The 18668-nt window shown below is 43.8% G+C and overlaps 1 protein-coding gene across 1 annotated transcript in view; it reads left to right on the top strand.

Moving 5' to 3' along the window:
• Positions 1-16309, top strand: part of LOC105829103 (longitudinals lacking protein, isoforms H/M/V) — a 55641-nt gene extending 39332 nt beyond the window's left edge. The window contains exon 4 of the mRNA XM_036287805.1: positions 14384-16309. Coding sequence (XP_036143698.1) covers positions 14384-15478 — 1095 coding nt within the window. The 3' untranslated portion in view covers positions 15479-16309. The remainder of the gene's footprint in view (positions 1-14383) is intronic.
• Positions 16310-18668: the final 2359 nt, after the last annotated feature.

The raw sequence follows: 18668 nt of genomic DNA, 5'->3' as shown, positions 1-18668 counted from the left end.
GACCTATAACCGCTATAAGCAGACGGTAACGCACGAATGTAGACGTAATAAAATGCTCGTTTCTATTTTAGAAGCTGTCGATAGTTTCAATCGATTTCCCGCGAGGTGTCCGGGATTACTTTATCTTCTCATTTAGTAGAAAACATTGACAGTATTAAAAGAGTTACAAAGAGTTAAGTAATCCTGTCGAGGTTGTTCCGAGCGTATGCGTGTATACAATAATATCGGTCGTTAATTTTATATAATATATACATAAATATATATAGATATATATATACATATACACATACATCTATATATATACATATATAAATACATTTTACGGATACACAACGTGTAATTGGCAAGCACTTTAACAAAGTACAAGATATTAGGGTTACTATCATTCTGATTGGAAGGAGCGTGCATGAGTGGGTGCGTGCGTGCGTGCGTGCGTGCGAGCGTGGATTTTTGTGAGACTTTCAGGAGTAATGCGTGTGAGCGCTTCGCGTGGACACGTACGAGTGGCGTCGAGGCGTGCGCGTGTAAAGAAAATAATAGGGAGCAAAAAGGAACGTCGGATGTACAATAATTATTTAGGTACTTATACACGTACGGATCCACGTGTCGCTATATTGTTTCCGGACTAAAGTTCCTTAGGGGTACGCGAATTTGCTCCGAATTCGAACGCCGCCCCGATGTGATGACGGTGCTTTGTTTCTCTTTTAATTGTACCATTAATTTTTATCACCATCCTTACGCAGTATACTTAAGTTACGTAAGATTTATTTTGTTATTCTAACATATACACATTATTAATTATTATTATTATTATTATTATTATTATTATTATTATTATTAATAATAATTATTAATATTATTGATTATTCGACATATACTATTACGTTTACTCTCTCTCATAAGTATATATTAATTAAAATATATGGATACCTATTTTCTCAAATACAAACTTCCGTTCGCAGTATTTTTTATTTTCTTTTCCTTATGCACATGTACTGAAATAGTTTAGCCATTGATATGCACCCCCTCCCTTCTACATACGCACATATTATTGATGAGTATCCGACTCTACTTTCACTCTCGATCACATTACCGCTAATCATATTACAATGTGTGACCGTTTTACTCGAGTTCCTTTACGTACATGTTATTTTTTAATGCTTCCGAAAAAGTGTCTCGCTTGAGCATCTTTGCTACGCATTTTTTTGTGATCATCAATTCCAGCTCGAGCACGAGTCATATATATGGAAATTCGCGAATACCGCAGACACAAGGCGGGTAATATCTGCTGTTGAATTATAAACTTTTTTTTCTCATAGATTGCAAAGTGTTACGCAATTTCGAAACGTTGTGCGAGGAATATCCGAAAACTGACGTCGCGTACTTATTCGCCATCGGCGTGCAAGTCTCTCGACGCGCGTTATCGAGTTCCTATTATGGAAATATGTGTAATGTATACGTTACATGAATTATTTTCCATAGTGTCCATATGATTGCACCGACGAACGGGTTTTCGCACAGGTAACGACCGGTCGAGTCGTCGGGCTCGCGAACGCGACGGACGAAAAGAAAGAAGGGGAGAAAAAGTAAGAAAGGGGAAAAAAGGAAAGAGGTCACGCAATTGACGAGGATTCGATCGCACTCGGGCAACTCTGTCGTGAGAGAAAAAAAGGGGGAGACTTAAATCGACATCTCCGTCGGTGAGGCCGCCAGCGCACTCGATCGATTGTAACATAAGTAGGCATTAACGATTAACGAGTGAAAATGGGAGGAAGCACACACAATAAAGCGACATAAGCATACCTACGTATAGTATTTTATCGCAAGGCATAGGCGAGCAGCAGCATGTAGATTTACGATTACACGTAGGCGAAATAGCCTTACCACACATAAATACAAACACACACACACATACACATACACACATGCGGATATTATTGGCAGGTATGTACGTCAGCGCAACGTATGTGCGTGCGCGCGTACGTGTATCTGCCCTGTAGGACAATGCATAAGCCGGTGGGTTTCCAATGCGCATTACCCGCTACAATTACGTTCGACCATTCGACCATTCGACTACTCGAAATCAAAGATGCATCACGTCAAAATCGAGTAGCATTTTCTGCCGCGCGCGTTCAGCAAATTACGATTACCCGTTTTCTTTTCGTTGCTAATCGTTTCTCTGGTTTTTTCGCGATTGGTCTCGAGATCTTGGGTTAAAAAGCGCATTGGAGGTGATCCGGCCGGCCCATCAAGCGAGTCGCGACCTATGTGCAGAAGGTTCGTGCTGTCCCTTCGCGACAGCTATGTGCACGTGCTCGTGCGTTTAACGGTACGATTTATGGACTTACCCGCGGTGCGCGCGAAAGGAAAATAACATTCGCATATCAGTTTCTACTTCATATCAAGGTGCATCAACGACGGTGAACCATCCACCGGCTAACTCGATCACGTAGGCTATCGTGTGATCCGCGGCGCGCGCGGGCCGCTAATTAACCACCCGTGCTCTCTCGCGCAATTAATCCCAAATGCGCCTCGGAAATCATGAGAGAGGGGCGCAGTACAGGGGACATGCATTCTCGATGCGATACGCACGGTGGCCTCGCGCGACCGGCGCTCCTTATTCGTTGAATCTCAGGAATAGACGTTAACGCATTCGCCGATTCGCGGACTCGCGATTTTGAACCGATATTTTTTATTCGATACACCCTTCCCGGGCCCTCCCCTTGCCAGGGTCCCGGCAAAAGTTTTGACAGATGACGAGAGATCCCCCCCCCCTCCCCTATCACCGCGCGTTTTTAGGCAGACACGTATACCCGTAGAGAGATAGAGAGAAAGAAAGAGAGACGTTAATCGCTTTTGTACATATAGAAGCAGTCGCTCATACTCGTTGATGCCTTCCTTTATATGTTTCGAACGACTGTATTGTTACGCGAATGCACTCACACGGCGACAACAAGCGGGCAGTCTGCACGAACCTGAAACCAGGTCAGGGGATGAGAGCTTATGCTTAACGCGTAAAATTGAAATTATCGATTAATCTCGCCGGCCGGATGTTCGAGTATCCGATGCGAAAGGCAAACGCTCGGCGCGCGGAGCTCTTTATCGGTTATATCGACGAAACGTTGTAATAAATTTGTACGTATAAGTGCAAATTTATTAACTATTTCTGCCGTAGGCTGCCGCTCGAATTTCACTTGGATGTTTACTTGTCTAATTATACCGAACAACTCGACGGAAACTTTTGCTGAAACGCGATCAATTTTAGTGAAAATCTAAAAATTCGGTAAATATAATTTAATAATAATTAGGATATCAATTGGCAAGAAGCGAACAGAGAGATAGAAGCAAATAATGTATAAGACTAAAAAAGACGCTTCGTCCTCAACCCTTGACCCGGGCCGATAGTTATTGCTGTTAAAATGGGGAGAGAAGTGCGCGAGACAGAACAATAGTAATAAATATTAAGGTTAACGTAACTGATATCCGATCGATAAATGACGGCGAGCGGCAAACAGCTCGTCGCAGTAGACGCTCATGGAAGAGAAGATTGAGTGATCGAACGATAAAAAAGAGAGTAGTCAACAAGAAAAATTGGTACAACATTTTAATCCCACATTTAACACGTAGACTGTAATCGTTATATTTTTAGGTATTAGTTAGACTGTAACTAAGAGACTGACTGAACTGGAAAGAGAGAAAAAAAAATGCAAATATCTATATCATCGGTATATATAAAACAAAAGCTGATTTATCTGCGCGATTCGCTCTATTGGCATTTCGGTCGCAAATTTGAATAAAATTTTACTAGATGAAAAACACTCGTTGTTAATTACTGGGAGAGAACTTGTTACATATAAAATTTTTTTACAAAATTTGCCGCGCTGACCCGCTCAGCGGGCATTTGTAAGTGATAATATTTGCGATAATATTTGACCATGCGGTGTCCCTTGCATTTATATAGAGGGGAAATGTTACATTACACGATTTTGCGAATTTGGAAAATCGAAAATTGGCATTCCAACGGCGACGGCGCGCCGTAGAGAAGTGGAGCGCGCGGGGAGAAGTACCGTTAATATTTCGAACTGATATAATTTAAGCCTCACAAATTTTCCAAGGTACACGCTGATCGCACAAAAGGCATATACCGCGGATCGTCCGGTGCTTTGCACGCGTTTCCTCGCTTTCATAGGGTGGCCCTTACCTCTATCCTAATTAATACCGCGATTAATTACCTAAGCAAACTTAAAACTGCTGCGCACTTTGTCCACGGCCGGAGAAGCGTGAAACGGCGGCGATCACGTTGCGCGCGAGCGGTTAATTTCGACGATTCGCTTCGCTCAACATCTTCTCTTCTATAATCCGCCGCGCCGCTCTGAACAAGTAAGAAGGAGACGAAAGAAAAAAAAGAAAGAAAAACGTAGGCGAGTATAATGAAATCGAATATATCAGTTCACACATACACGCAGACGCACACACACGCACACACATACACACGTGAGAACCCATTACGCAATGAATCCAATAGCAATAAATGTAAAAAGGAGTGAAGGGAAGTGAGGAGAGGGAGGCAACTTTGCGGAGACGTCGAAACGCATGCAGACGACACTATGTATATCGTTTTCAAATGTAACATCCATCCGTTTCCGCGTCTCCGCCGCGGTCACTCTACACTATATATATATATAAATAAATAAATAAATAAACAAATGCATATATATATATATATGAAAAAATATATGTCAAGAGATATTTATACTAGTATTTTAATAGTTTAGTACATAATATAATATATATATATATATATATATATTGTAAAAGAAAAAGGGGGCGAATGTAATATACAAAGGTCGGATAGAGTGCGAGAGAGAGAGAGAGAGAGAAAGAAACGCGCAAGAGTGAGTGAGAAAATGTGAGAAAATAACTGAACACTGTAAATAATATAAACACGCGAATAGAAATATTATATATTCTACGATATATTATATACATATATTGAATATGATTAGTGATACAGATATATACATAGAGTTATTGTATACACCAGCATATAGAGATAAATATGTGAATAGGAATTAATTTAAACTGAAATTAACTATAGGCAATGAGTATTTAGAGATTAAGACAAAGTTTATTATGTAAAGATGCATAGGCATTATTACTACGGGGACACCTAATCATAATTATTGACATTATGATAAAAAAATAGGCAGAGGAAAGAAAAAAACTTAGCGCGACAAGACATGTTGATAAAGTTCTTATATATTATAGGTAGGATTTTATATATATATATATATATATATATATATATATATATATATATATGTATATATATATATACTTTATTGTTTGTACATTGGGCACGAGTGCTCTCTTATTTTACTGTGATCCATGTTTTGTACGATTTTCAAAGATCGCATCGCATACCCATAGGCCGGGGCATTAGGCAACGTTGCTTTTTCGCCGTTTTTCTCCTCCCCCCCTCCGACTCGTCGTTTTGGATAGAAACAATCGCATTTTCGACGAAAATTTGCTACGTATAGAATTCTCGCGAATATCATTCACGCTGGAATAACGCCGGGGTGCGTAACGTAAAAATTATATCCAAGCAGCGAAACAACAGGCATTCGATATGACGGTTCATCGAAAAAATCCTCTAGGTATTATTTTTTAGAATAATATTTCGCTAAGTCACATTGATTTTGTATAACAATCGAATCGGCAAAATCAACGTTATTTTCGTCGGACCGAAAATTGGACAAATTTTGAGAGACCCTTTCTGAAATATTTGCCTCTGAAATATTTTTCAACGGTTTCGAAATAGCCTGTTACGTACGAGACACCCCGTGTTCTTCCAGCCGTAATGAGCAACACAAAATCATTTTGCAAATGTAACGACGAGAGACGATGTTCGGACAATTTTTATTTTCTTCAATTTATATATACGCCGCTATAACTTCCTCACCAGAATAGAGAACTGCGATTATATTTCGGTGACATTACAGTTTCACGTTCTTTCATCACACCCAATCTTAGCGACCGTACTCTTTTTTTCTTTTTTTACTCTACAGACGCGAAATCAATAAGAGAAATGTAATCGACCCTCGCGGACTGACCTGAGCTGGATAAGCTCAATGTGATATTCGTAAAAGAACGCGCGGCAACCAAAACGTTGAATTGATATAAAAGGATTATTGGGTTTGGGAAACAAAAAAATTGAACCCCCTCTCGCGCGTTTACAAAAAAGGAATTTTTACTATCGGCTTTAATACGCAAAAAAGTTTATATAAAAAAATTTTCACCCTTTTTAAAAGACGTTCGAATTCGTAATTTTATCTAAAATACTGATGCAGGGGGAAAACGAAACCCCCTTCGCGCCAACCACAATAATATCTTGACGTGTAACTCCTCGTGTAATTCTTTCGTATTGAAATAAAAACGCGAAAGTACTTGAAAAAGCATTCGTGGATCGGCAAGGCTTGTGAAACGTCGCGGCACAAAATCGCACGATAGCTAGGAAGATTCCGTCGAACAGATTCCGTGAGTCTCGCAAAATTACGTTAGCGAAAACTTCGCGGGATGCACGCGCGTGTCGAAGTGCGTCTCTCAGTCACGTTGGGGGGGGACGCGGGGTGGCGAGGAGAGCCGGGCGATAGGAAAGGAGGGTGGGTTGTGGGAGATATCAGGTGGAGGCTCTTCGCTCTTGCCTGAGGTACACGCACGTGCGCGCACACACTCTTGAAAACGCTGGAATACGAGGAAAGAGAGAAACGGAGGAGGAAACGGGGGATGGAAGGGAGGTAGAGCGAGGGGGAGGAAAGGAAGAAATGTCTCTCCGGAGTTACCAACGGTTACAACGATCGACCCTTCGCGAGTCGGTCGAATGGCACGCCGGTAGCCGGTGGACAAAGAAATCGGTAGCCGATATAAATTCGGAGACACGTGTAGCCGAGCGAGAGAGAGAGAGAGAGAGAGAGGGGGAATCACAAGGAAAGAGGGTGAGAGCGAAGGGAACGAGAGGGAAGAAAGCATAGGTCAGGGGTGTATTCACCTGGCGCCGCCCCAAGTCACGCCTACCTGCGCGATTCCGAGCGTAGGTAGGCACGCCTACGCGTGCGGCACCAACACGCGACGCATGTACGGGACACGCACACACGTACACGTCCCTGCATCTACGCCGTCGAGCATCTCCTACGTATATACGCGCGCGTACGCGTAGGTGTGCGCGCGCGCGGGTCGCGCAGGCAGGTGTGTGCGAGCACCCCGATCCGAACGCGCTAAGCCTACGCCTACCCACTGCCTCCGCGTAGTCGTACACACGCACCCACACAACACACACACGCACACACACACACACACATATAGAGACACATCGACGCGATCGACTACTCTACTGCCGCCGCCACGGCGCGCCGAGTCGCGTCTGACTCCTACCGCGAAGCATCGTCTGTTATACTACTAGCCCAGTTAAAGGCATCGCACGGGGCGCGCATTTCGCGCGAGTTTACGGATCGCGTCACCCCGGTGACGCATTTCCGTAGGGCACGATTTTCCGTACGTTGCTCGATTTTCCGAAGCCCTCACAGCGATGGACCCGTCGTGTCTGCCCTAAAAAAGTTCATACCACTAGATAGCAATCGAGGACTTTCGTATAAGATGATAGGAGCAACGTTTCTTTTTAATGAGCGAAAAAAACTTGAGAAATTTCGATTTCTCAAGTGGACGACATCTTGAAAATTAATAATAATTTGATTATGAGAAACTAAAAAAAGAAATTGAATCGAATTGTGTTTTAGGATATTGCACACGTGAATAAGTAACAAAATTTAATTTTTGTAAGGGCGGTTTGATTCTCTCTTTCTCTCTCTCTCTCTTTCTTTGTGCATAGAAATTGTTCAATTAGATGGATAATTTTATATATTTCTTGCATGACAATTGAGCGAAAAGATCGGTTTATCGCTCTTTAAAAAAAAAAAATTATCGTGCGATTAATGTTACTATCGATGTCACGAATATTGATAGTACTGATTACGTAACGTTCACAATTGAATTTTTTAAATAACTTGAGTGTCGCCTGCCGATAAAACGAGACGAGCAAGAATTAGTTTATCGCTTTTTCAAGAGATTGCTACGGTTAACACCATTATTACCATTATTACTACGATTGTTAGCAGTATTTTAAACATCGGCGATACTGCTGATTGTACGATAATTTAAGCTGACGAACGAGGAAACGATTAAATGAGCATTACCAGATGATTACCGGTTTATCCCGTAAAAAAGATAGAGAGAGAGAGAGAGAGAGAGGTACGACGGGTTTAACGCGTTAACGCGTTTTAACGCTTTACGTAACCGTCGATGCTTTGGGCGTTGCGCAGCACGTTCGTCGATAGCACGAATCAAATCGGTTTATATCGCGATTGTATTTTTTGCGAAACTTGCAATTTTTCTTTCGTAACGTGAAAGGACAGGCAGCCTCGCTCGCTTCGTCGTCGTCGTCGTCGTCGTCGTCGTTGCCGCCGTCGGGTTCACATTCGCGCGCACGTGTATTCCACATCTACGGGAAAGAGAAAGAGAGAGAGAGAGAGAGAGAGAGACGTGTGTGTATGCAACGCGCGTCAGCGAGATGCAGCAGTGTATACTCGTGAAGCACGTGCATCCCACCCCGCGTTTCTCCCCGCGACGGGCCGCGGGTACGTGCCTGCTTGTCGCTCCGTTATTAATGGGATCTCTTCCGCGGGAATTCCGCCAATAAGGTCGACGCGGCAGGATCACGGCCTCTCTCTTTCTCTCTTGCTCTCCGGTCTCGCTCCGTCGCCACCCCCCCCCGCGTTTTTCCCTCCCGCTCGCCTCGACCCCCTACCTCCCCGATCTCTCGACGCTCAGCCTTGTCAAGCCGCTCTTTCTCCCTCTGGTCGAGCTTTTCAAAGTACACCGCGTACATGTAAAAAAAAAGTGTAGAAAAAAGTTGTACGCCCGACACGTCATATCTTACGGGGCGTGCAGCTCCCGCCGTCGTTCTCGCCGACGCTCGATAACCGCGTTTGATGAATACCGATTTACCCGCGCGCATCGTGTATACGTGCGTACTTGCGCGTGGATGCAAAGGGATGACGAAGGGGGGAGGGGGGGAGGTGGGTAGGGTATCTCACCTGCACGCGTGGTATCTTTCCATAAGCGTTTTCGCGCGAAACAATTTGCTGTCTCGAGACGAAGGCCTCGATCGTGTGTATCGGAAAGGCGAGCAAGATGTCGCAATGCGAAACGCTAAATGTGACGCTATACATTTTTCGAAGACTAAATTTAGCGTCGTGCAAACCCGTGGGAAATACGTATGTTTATAAATGTAAATGAAAATATCTCTCCGAGATGCCTTTTTGCTTTTCGAGATATTCGGAGGCGAGCGACATTTTCGTGCAGAAAGAGAGAGACAGAGAGAGAGAGAACTTCGGAACGACATACCGTCGTCTCTCAACTACATACCAGAAAGCACTGAAAGATGTAACGAAGGCTAAGAGTACCGGGAATTATCAGCATGTCGGACGTCGGTCGCATTGTGCACCGCGCTGCATATTTCGCCTCGCTCACAGGACACATCCGCTTCCGTCGTTGTTTCCAGCGACGCGACGGCGCGATAACTTAGTAAGCACATAGCCCGGGATCCACGAATGCATTTCCACGTCACTTTCTTTCGCGCGCGTTGACAGTTTGCGAAAGAAAGCGCGAACGAAGGTTAATAACGAAGGGGACCGCGTGAAAAAAAAAATGTCCGCAGGTTTGTACGTCCTTTTTTTTCCCCCCGCACGCGTATCACTCGATGAACGAGGCGAACGCTATTTTTTTTCTCTCCTTCTCCAGTACTACAATTAATTAATCGTAACCCGAAGTGCCGACGAAAGTAACGCTCCCCCTCTCCCCCTTTCTTCCCCCTCGTCTGCCGAGGCTCGGTTACAACGGGATTGAATTTCATGCGATTTCTCGGATTTTGATTCCCCGTAATTACAACGGTTACGATGGATAGATCGGAAAAGAGAGAAAGAGAGATCGCATATAAATACACACACACACACACACACACACAGAAAGAAAGACGCGCGCGCGCAGAGACAACGCAGTGTTCAATATTTTCGGAGTCACCCTGTAGATCGAAAATCTCGCATATAGTACTAACAGATCGTATAACACTTAAGCTTTCCGTAACGATACGAAAAGACATACGAAACCTACGAATTGTTATGTTTTCTACAGTAACGTTTGTACTACCGACTTACAACAATATTTGTACAATATACGATAAAAGAGAAACGTGTACCTATACAACATAGGTTACCCAGATGCAATAACTTTTTTAAACGGTGTTAATGGTTACCGGAATATTTTTCATACTTGTAACGACTCTCTCGTCGCGGTGTCCACCGTTCGGCGTACGTCCGTCGCGACGCGGCCGCCCGGTGCGCCGCCGCGGCACTACCACTACTCGTTTCGTTTTGTGCCAACCAGAGTCTTAGATTTTGCTTTTCCAGGATTTAATAACGTGCTGTTAAAGCGTAACAACACATGTAACCGGACCTTTAAGGAATCGAATGCCCATGCCATTCCACTTTAGCACATCTCGACACCAAGCACCCACGCCCATTCGCTTGATTATCGAATATTAGAGAGAAAGAGAGCGACACAAAAGAAAGAAAATGGAAAGAAAGAAGGGAAGAGAGAGAGAGAGTGTGTGTGTGTGTGTGTGTATGCGTGTGTGCATGTGTGAAAGAGACAGAGAGAAAGAGTGAGGAAGAGTCAAAAGACAGAGGGAAATGTGTAGTGTGTACACATAGTTTGTCAGCGAAAATAAATTAAAAAAAAAATCGAAGCGAAAACGTTGTTCTTCTCTGTGCGAGCGAGAGACGGAATTTTGTGCGCCCCGACGACGAAAATGTTTGTTTGCGACGAGACCCTCGAAACTATCTCGCGGCGTTAGTAATTCGATTATCGGACTTTGCGAGAACGGATACGGGAGAGCTGTAAACGGAACGCAAACGCCAATGGTGCCGTTACGATCTCTCCGCGATGCATTCGACAATGTGCACTCGATATTCCGATGCACCCGAGTTGTCGCGGAAAATTAAGAGCAATATAACTCGCGCTTGTCATAGCTCGAAGTAAAATAAAGTTTTTAGAAACCCGTAAAAGCTCTCGGACACGCTTATGCGCGACAGTATCCTTGGTATTTTTTCTTTTTTTTTTCTTTTTTTTTTAATTGCAGTCAAGAGAGATGTACTTTGAATTGAGAAATCCGAAAAAAAGTATTTCTTCAATTTTCTGTCACAAAGGCGACGCAATCAAATTTAATACCTCAATCAATTGTTTCGAGATTTTCCTGAGAGGAGATTTTATCGATCGCACTCTAGAGATCTTGAGTCCTTACACGAATACAAAATGAACTGAGATTTATGAAATTATCAACTTGAAGCTCAAAATGGAAGAAAAGGGAGGAAACAGTGCATCGAAGTAAAACACTTGCATATCAATAAAATGTATGTATAACGCATTGTCCGCTGCAGCAAAATCATGCGATTTATTACTGCAACTTTATTCCGAACTAATTAAATTAATCATTCTTATCGTTTACGCGATAAAATCGTGTCTTCTGAAATTTTTTTAAGTCAAACATGAAGAAATTATTTGAGGCAAATAATACTTTAGAGTTGCGAGCTAAATAATTTTTGTGCTCCATCATCATTAATAAAAATGTTAAATTAGTTTTGTTACGCACGGTTTAACGATACATTTCATTTCTCACCGACAAGATACTCTCGCCGAAGGCGCTCGCACGTCGTTTCACGACTGTCGAGTGCGTCGATATATTTTTAATCCGCTTGTACTGTTTGCTCTTCCCTGCTTTTCGAACACCTTGTACGTGTACGATATCGCGTGATACTCGGAACTCCCGAGTGCGACCTTGCTGATCTTAGATATTATGGGCGGCGATAGGACACGTATGTGAGTTATCGAAGCGCGATCTTCGCTCTGCGATGGAATAAAAAAAACTACCGACCAACCGACCAATGCGTCTCATTTTTTTTTTTTTTTTTTTTTACATCCTTTATTTCTATACGAGCCGATTCGGCGATGGTAGAGCGACGTGACGTCAATTTCGTACGTGATTAAGTAACGAACAAGCGACGATCGAGTCTACATCTCATGATTTTTTTAATAGTATACTCTTGGCTCTCGTCGTCGTGTCGTTCGCTAAATTATTAAGCATAAACACAACATAGGTTTCAGGGCAAAATTGAAGTAAATTGCGCTAAATGCATTATTTGTAGATTTACTTTAAATTATTGAATTCTTTTCGTATACACATTTTTAGCAACAGATAGAATTATCTCCTCACTAGTTGTGAGAATGGAAAGTTAATTGTCATGGAAAACTTCTTTTTCTCTCGCATAGTGGAAAATTAATTTTGCAAAACCATTTATTTCGAGTCAGGAGGATTATGCATTCGTGGGTTAAAAATTGTACGGTATAAACTCGTCTCTCTCCATCGCGAACGACTCGTAAGGGGAAAAGAGGACACGGAAATGTACTGTCAAAAATCGCACTGTGCCCCCGAGCTCATCGTAATCGAGTGTTTATTAGAGACGTGTAAGATGGACACGGCCGAGGAGGCGACTGAGCGAATAATGCGAGAGAGCATTTCCGTCCATCCGATACGTTTCGTTCTATGCCGCAAGTCTCGGCAGATGGGTCGTTGAGAGGTCTGGTTGCAATCGAGTCCTACGAAATTATTAATCAAAGCCGCGAAATCGTAGCAGCCACGATGTTGCGAGGGCGTCTCCCTGAGATTGGTTTGTGAGAACTTGAGCAGAGTTTCGTTTTAGCGGCGTTTAAATGTAAATTACATGGGCGAACGCTTGTGTACACGTATGCATTTCAGCTGTATGTAATGGCAGGACATGTTGGAAAAAAAATCGGCAAAATTCGACACCCCGGTACATTTATAGAAATCCGCGAAGGAAAACCTACACACGGAAAAAAAAGAGCCCACTCTCGTCCGTAAAGCTCCACCGAAGCATTGACAACGCGTTCTGAAAAACGTTCCGATCACAGCGGATAGCCACAACCGATTTGGCTTGGCGTAAAAGAGAAAAAAGTAAATTGAATAAAAAAAAAAACTGGTTTGTTTTCGGTTCTTAGACGAACGAATGCATATCATAGTTGTAAATTAACAATTTGTGAAATAAAAGCTGCAAACTGTTTGTGTTAACAATACGTCACGTGCGTACGATGTGTGTGTTCCTTGCCTGTTCTCTCTGCAGTTGCGTACCGCAATCCCTGCCGTGTATCCAATCTCGCGTGAAACCCAGAGCGATATTATGCCGTAGGGATTGTTTATCGCTATCATAAGCCGCGTCCGCGCGATACAAAGGGTAAGTGCATAGTTCATAATCTTCTATTCGAGCGTGAAACAATTCCCGCGCCGAGACATCCGCCGCGGCGTGTCATTCGAGTTCACGTTCGTGCGAGACAAATATAAAAGAAAAAGCTCGAATCGAGCTGAAGGATTTTTTTCAGTAAATTTATTCAAATTTCGTACGAATCGTCAGTATCTTCCGAGGCGTCCGAAATACTCGAAACTTTTGTTTGGATTATTCAGAATTAATCGTGGATGATATCGAGAACTTGCGCGAATTATTCGGATTATGCATAATTGCAATTGCAATTAAAGATGTACATGTCACATTTCAAAGTATATATTGTCAACAATTTTAATTAAAAAATTTTACAGATCTTTTTATTGAAAATATCTCTCTGCGTAAAATTTGAACATAATTCTCTTGTTAGTTTAAGTTATTTAATTTTCTCTTTACTCTTGATTCTTAAATGAAAACACATAATTTTTTTTGTATTTGCGAATTTAATTATAAAAAATCATTACAAATTAAATCATATTTTTTACATATAGTAATAAAACTTTAATAATAACTTTTAATAGTAACTAATGAATAATCGCACAACCATCCACTTACTTGTTCCAAATTTACATTAATCTATTGTTAATTGTTTATTTATTTGTAAGTTTATTTATTATTGTGACAAAAAATATTGAATATCAATTTAACACAAAATATTTAAATGACACGATCCCATTAGATTAAATTAACATTTGGATACGTTGAAATTTTGAACAAGGACCGTTTATAACATAAATTATACAAAATGTTTTCTACTGTGTGGTTTCAGAGCCAAAATTCGAATATCTATGATGCAAATTTTCTGTCGTCGATTCGAACAGTTGGAAAGGATAAACCCAAGAAGCCCGCAGCTGATAATTTTTAGCTGATATCGCAGAGTCAAGAGGGATCCTTAATCGAGGTGATCCTTCCTGTTGCAGGTCTCGCTTGCCCTTGGACTGGACGCGGGCGGATGGGGTGCGCTGGTAGAGCGGACGAGCGGAGGCGCCGGCGGCGGCGGCATCCTCGGCCACGGCGGCTTCACCGGGCTGGCCGGGTTGGCGCGTCGCTGCGGCGTCTGCCTGGCGACGTTCCCGTCGCCGTGGCTGCTGGAGCGGCACGCGTTGCTGCAGCACGCCGGGCAGACCAGCGACGATAAGCCGTTCACCTGCGAGCAGTGCGGGCAGCGCTATCGTTACCGGTCCGCCTACGTGAAGCACCGCGAGCAGAATCATCGCGCGCGGCTACCGGCGGACAAGCTCTTCACCTGCGACGTGTGCGGCATGCAGTTCAGGTATCTAAAGTCCTTTAAGAAGCATCGGCTGAACCACGCGCTCGAGCGGCTGCAGCGGGCGCCCGAGCCGCAGAGCAGCGTCGTCGTCGTCTCGGCGCCGGCCGAGCGCAGCGACCAGGTCTCGAGTACCGGCGAGCCGTCCCAGGTAGAGACCGGCAGCGACACCACCACGAATCCGGGCGACGCCGAGGAGATGCGCGGGGTCTTCTCCGAGGGCGCGCGCGGCGACGAGAGCGTCTCGGAGACCGCGAGCGTCCAGGAGAACCCGGGCGACTCGGTGGAGGTGCAGATGACGGAGGCCACCGTCGCCGGGACCATCGCCGGCGGCGGCGGCGGCGGAGGTGGTGGCAGCGGTGGCGGCGGCACCAGCAGCGAAGCCGGCGACGTGGACGACAATGTCGTCGATGACGACCGGCACGAGCCGAGCGAGGCGTCGATACTCAGCCTCGCGCGAACCGTCACTCGCGAGGCCGATCGCCGCGAGCGGCGCTTCGCCTGCCCGTTCTGCGGCAAGTGCGTCAGGTCCAAGGAGAACCTCAAGCTTCACGTGCGCAAGCACACCGGCGAGCGGCCGTTCGTCTGTTTGTTCTGCGGTCGCGCCTTCGGCGGCAAGAGCGACCTGACCAGGCACCTGCGCATCCACACCGGCGAGCGGCCGTATCACTGCGAGATGTGCGGCAAGTGCTTCGCCCGGGCTGACTATCTTTCCAAGCACCTCACCACGCACATCCACCAGCGCTAACGCGACCGTGACTCGGCTCACCCGCCTGCTCTTTCTCTTCCTCCTCCTTCGCGGAGGGGACGAGGAGCAGCGACGCGACGACGACGCGCCTCCTCTCCGGCGCGTCCTTCCGCGGCCGTTGCGGGGAGACTCGAGGACTGATCTCACCGACTATAACGTCTAACGTTATACGTACACGTCAATAAGGAGAATGGGCGAAATTAATACGGACGTTAATTCCCTCCCAAACGCACCCAGCTATATTCAGCCAACATACAAGCCAGCTGTCGCACGTGGGAGCAATAGCCGCGAAGAACGAGTATCTGGCAGTTACGAATTATTTTCTCCCTCTTCTTCCCACGACGAAAGACAAAAATTCGCTCTCGGAAGTGGAAGAGTGCCGCGAGGCGGTAACGGCAATAATCCTTGGCGCTGTTCAACTGACTTCGTTAAAGTCCGAATCTCTTGGTACACTCGATCAGAGACCTCGAGCCTCGCGCAACGGCGCACCGCCGCCACCCTTTGGAAGGCCCGTTCGTCTTCTCGCGAAGAGTGCGAGCCGCAGATGAAACCGCTCCTACGACTCTTACCTAAGAAAAGGGAAGAAGGAGTCGCAAAAAGAGAGAAGGGAAGAGAAACGACGGACCGCCGAATCTATTCATCGTCGCCGGCCCAACAAGACGCGTCAATTACGAAGATACTAGGGAGAAACGTAGTAAATCGCGACCGCGCGCGATCCCCATTACTACTACCAGTACGTCTCTGACGATGGTTTCTGCGCTACGATAGTGAGACTAACTTGTGATAAAGGATATGAAACCAAAAGGGGGAGAAAGAACGACAAAAAAAAAAGAGAAAAACCAAAGAACGCAACGACGCGGCGGGCGAAAGCTGACGGTCAAAGGTTTCCTTTTGTTGTCTTCTTCGTCTTCGTGCTCCATCGACACAAAGTGATATATTTGTAATGTAATAACTAACCTCGATATGTACTCGGTGTGTACTCGACGTGTAATATAATTCGCGATAACGCGATGCCGCGTGCGATTACGGATAATTTTCCTCTACGCGAGCTCCGTGCAGACGCGAACACGTCGGCAAAGATATTCTTTTCTCTCTTTTTTTTTTTTTTTTACGCGGATAGAAATCGGTTCGTGATTTCCGCGAAATCGAGAGGTTCAATTCACAAGGCTGGGTTCACTTTTTTAAGGACGCTCAGGCAAGTAAATCTTAAACTTCAGAAAATTAAGTTTTAAATTGAATGAGAAATTACGTAAATTCCTCAAATTAAATGCTTTCCCGACGCTTTAAAATTAATCTTTCCAAGTTCTTCGAAAAGTGAATTGATACCCTCGGAATTTTTCTCAACTGAAAGGAACCCTTTCGCCACGAAAAACGTCTCTTCCACAATTGGCACGTTCGCATTTATATAGAAACCGTAAGTTATCGGAAGCTCGCAACACCGGATATCTTTAATTACGCTGCCAAAGAGAGATGAGCACGCCAACTTTTCGTGATAAACTTTTTAAAAGCCAGAGATTCACTCCATTAATCTACTTTTGCTCGCGAATTAACATAAAGAAATGAAACGTAGACAAACTTATCGTGGCGAAAGGGATCGAAAGTATCGACGTGCAATACAAAATAAAAAATTCGCGTAGCATATGCAGCATGCCTTTTGATATTTATTAATTCTCTATGGACGAAAGTATACGGAGAGAATTTTTTCTTAAAAATTACTCTGAAAATTGTGGTAATTGTGAGACAACGTAAAGCTAAAAAAATTTTACTATATTTTTAACAAAATTTACTAAAATTTTAATAAAATTTGACTAAATTTTAATAAAATTTATTACACTTCTAACAAAATTTACTAAAACTTTGCCAGATTTTATTAAAATTTTAGAAAATTTTATTAAAAGTATAGTAAAATTCTTCAAAGTTTATGTTGTCTCACAATTACCTCGATTTTCAGGGTGATATTTTTAAGAGAAAATTCTCTCCGTGTATATGTTACTTCCTCGAGAAACCGCGTCATTCCTACATGTCAGCGAAGCTTCGGTTAGAAATAAATATATTTCTGCATGCCACATTTTATTCTTCTTCTTAGTAGAGGATTTTAAGGCTAAGATTCGCTTGATGTTACAAACGCTTCGAAACATTTTTTGATTGATCAATTCGTAAAATTCTTAGTTCCAATTGATCAACAAAATGCTTCGGAACGTTTGTAGCGTTAAGTGGATCGTAATCTTTAAATAAAGGTTTTGAATAGAAGAATCTTTAAGACAAACTTAAATAAAAATTTGCTACGGCGCATCTTGCTTTGAGAATCTTAGTTTTTGAGAGTCAAGTCCATAGAGAATTCTCGCCTGCTTATGCGATTATTGTCCGCGTAAAAACGACGTGTTCGACGTTGGCACCGATCGGGAGGGCGAACCTCCCGGAAAGCGTTGCCGGTGCCTTTGAATTCCCGAATGAACGAACGAATAATCCTTTCCTTGATGATGCGGATAGCAATAATATATAATCTTTTATTTCTCCCGTCTACGTCAGAGACACCAGGTTCGCGATTTAGGTTCGTCGTCGGGAGCCGCGAAGTAGCGTCTTGTTGCACGGTCTATATTCGGTCCTTCCAAAAGTCCTCTCCATTTAGTCGCTCTCTTAGGTATTTATATACGTGTGTACGTGCGCGATATATATATATATATATATATATATATATATATATATATATATATGTATATATGTATACATATATATATACACACACATGCATATACAACGAGATGCTGTCCAGCTATGCAATGGACCGCAAAACGAGAGTGGCCGGCTCATTCTCCTGGGATCGGTCTCGTAAGTAGCTTTAACTTCCGACCACTTCACAAACCAAGTCCGATCGTGCGTTCTCGTCGCGAGAGAAGTAGAGGGAGAGGACGTTTCTTAGAGGGAAGGCGTATTCTTAGGACAGAGCTCGTGCGAGCCCGAAGGATCATTTACGAGACCGGATCCCTCCACTTGGTCAGAAACACTTACCTAGCCCTTAAGTGATGTATAGTGTACTTGCTGCTCCTGTGTACTTTCGCGCGCTCTCGAAAGTACGCGAAACGAAGTTGAATAACGAAGGTGCTATCTAACGAATATAGGGTTGATCGTCAGATGCCGGCCGGCCGGTACCTCTACCCAAGAAACGTAAAACGAAAACACAAGAAGAAGA

The sequence above is a fragment of the Monomorium pharaonis genome, chromosome 5, assembly GCF_013373865.1.
Source record: "Monomorium pharaonis isolate MP-MQ-018 chromosome 5, ASM1337386v2, whole genome shotgun sequence".
In the NCBI taxonomy this organism is placed as follows: Eukaryota; Metazoa; Arthropoda; class Insecta; order Hymenoptera; family Formicidae; genus Monomorium; species Monomorium pharaonis.
The sequence above is the reverse complement of the archived record's forward strand: the minus strand, read 5'-3'. Positions and strand labels throughout refer to the sequence as shown.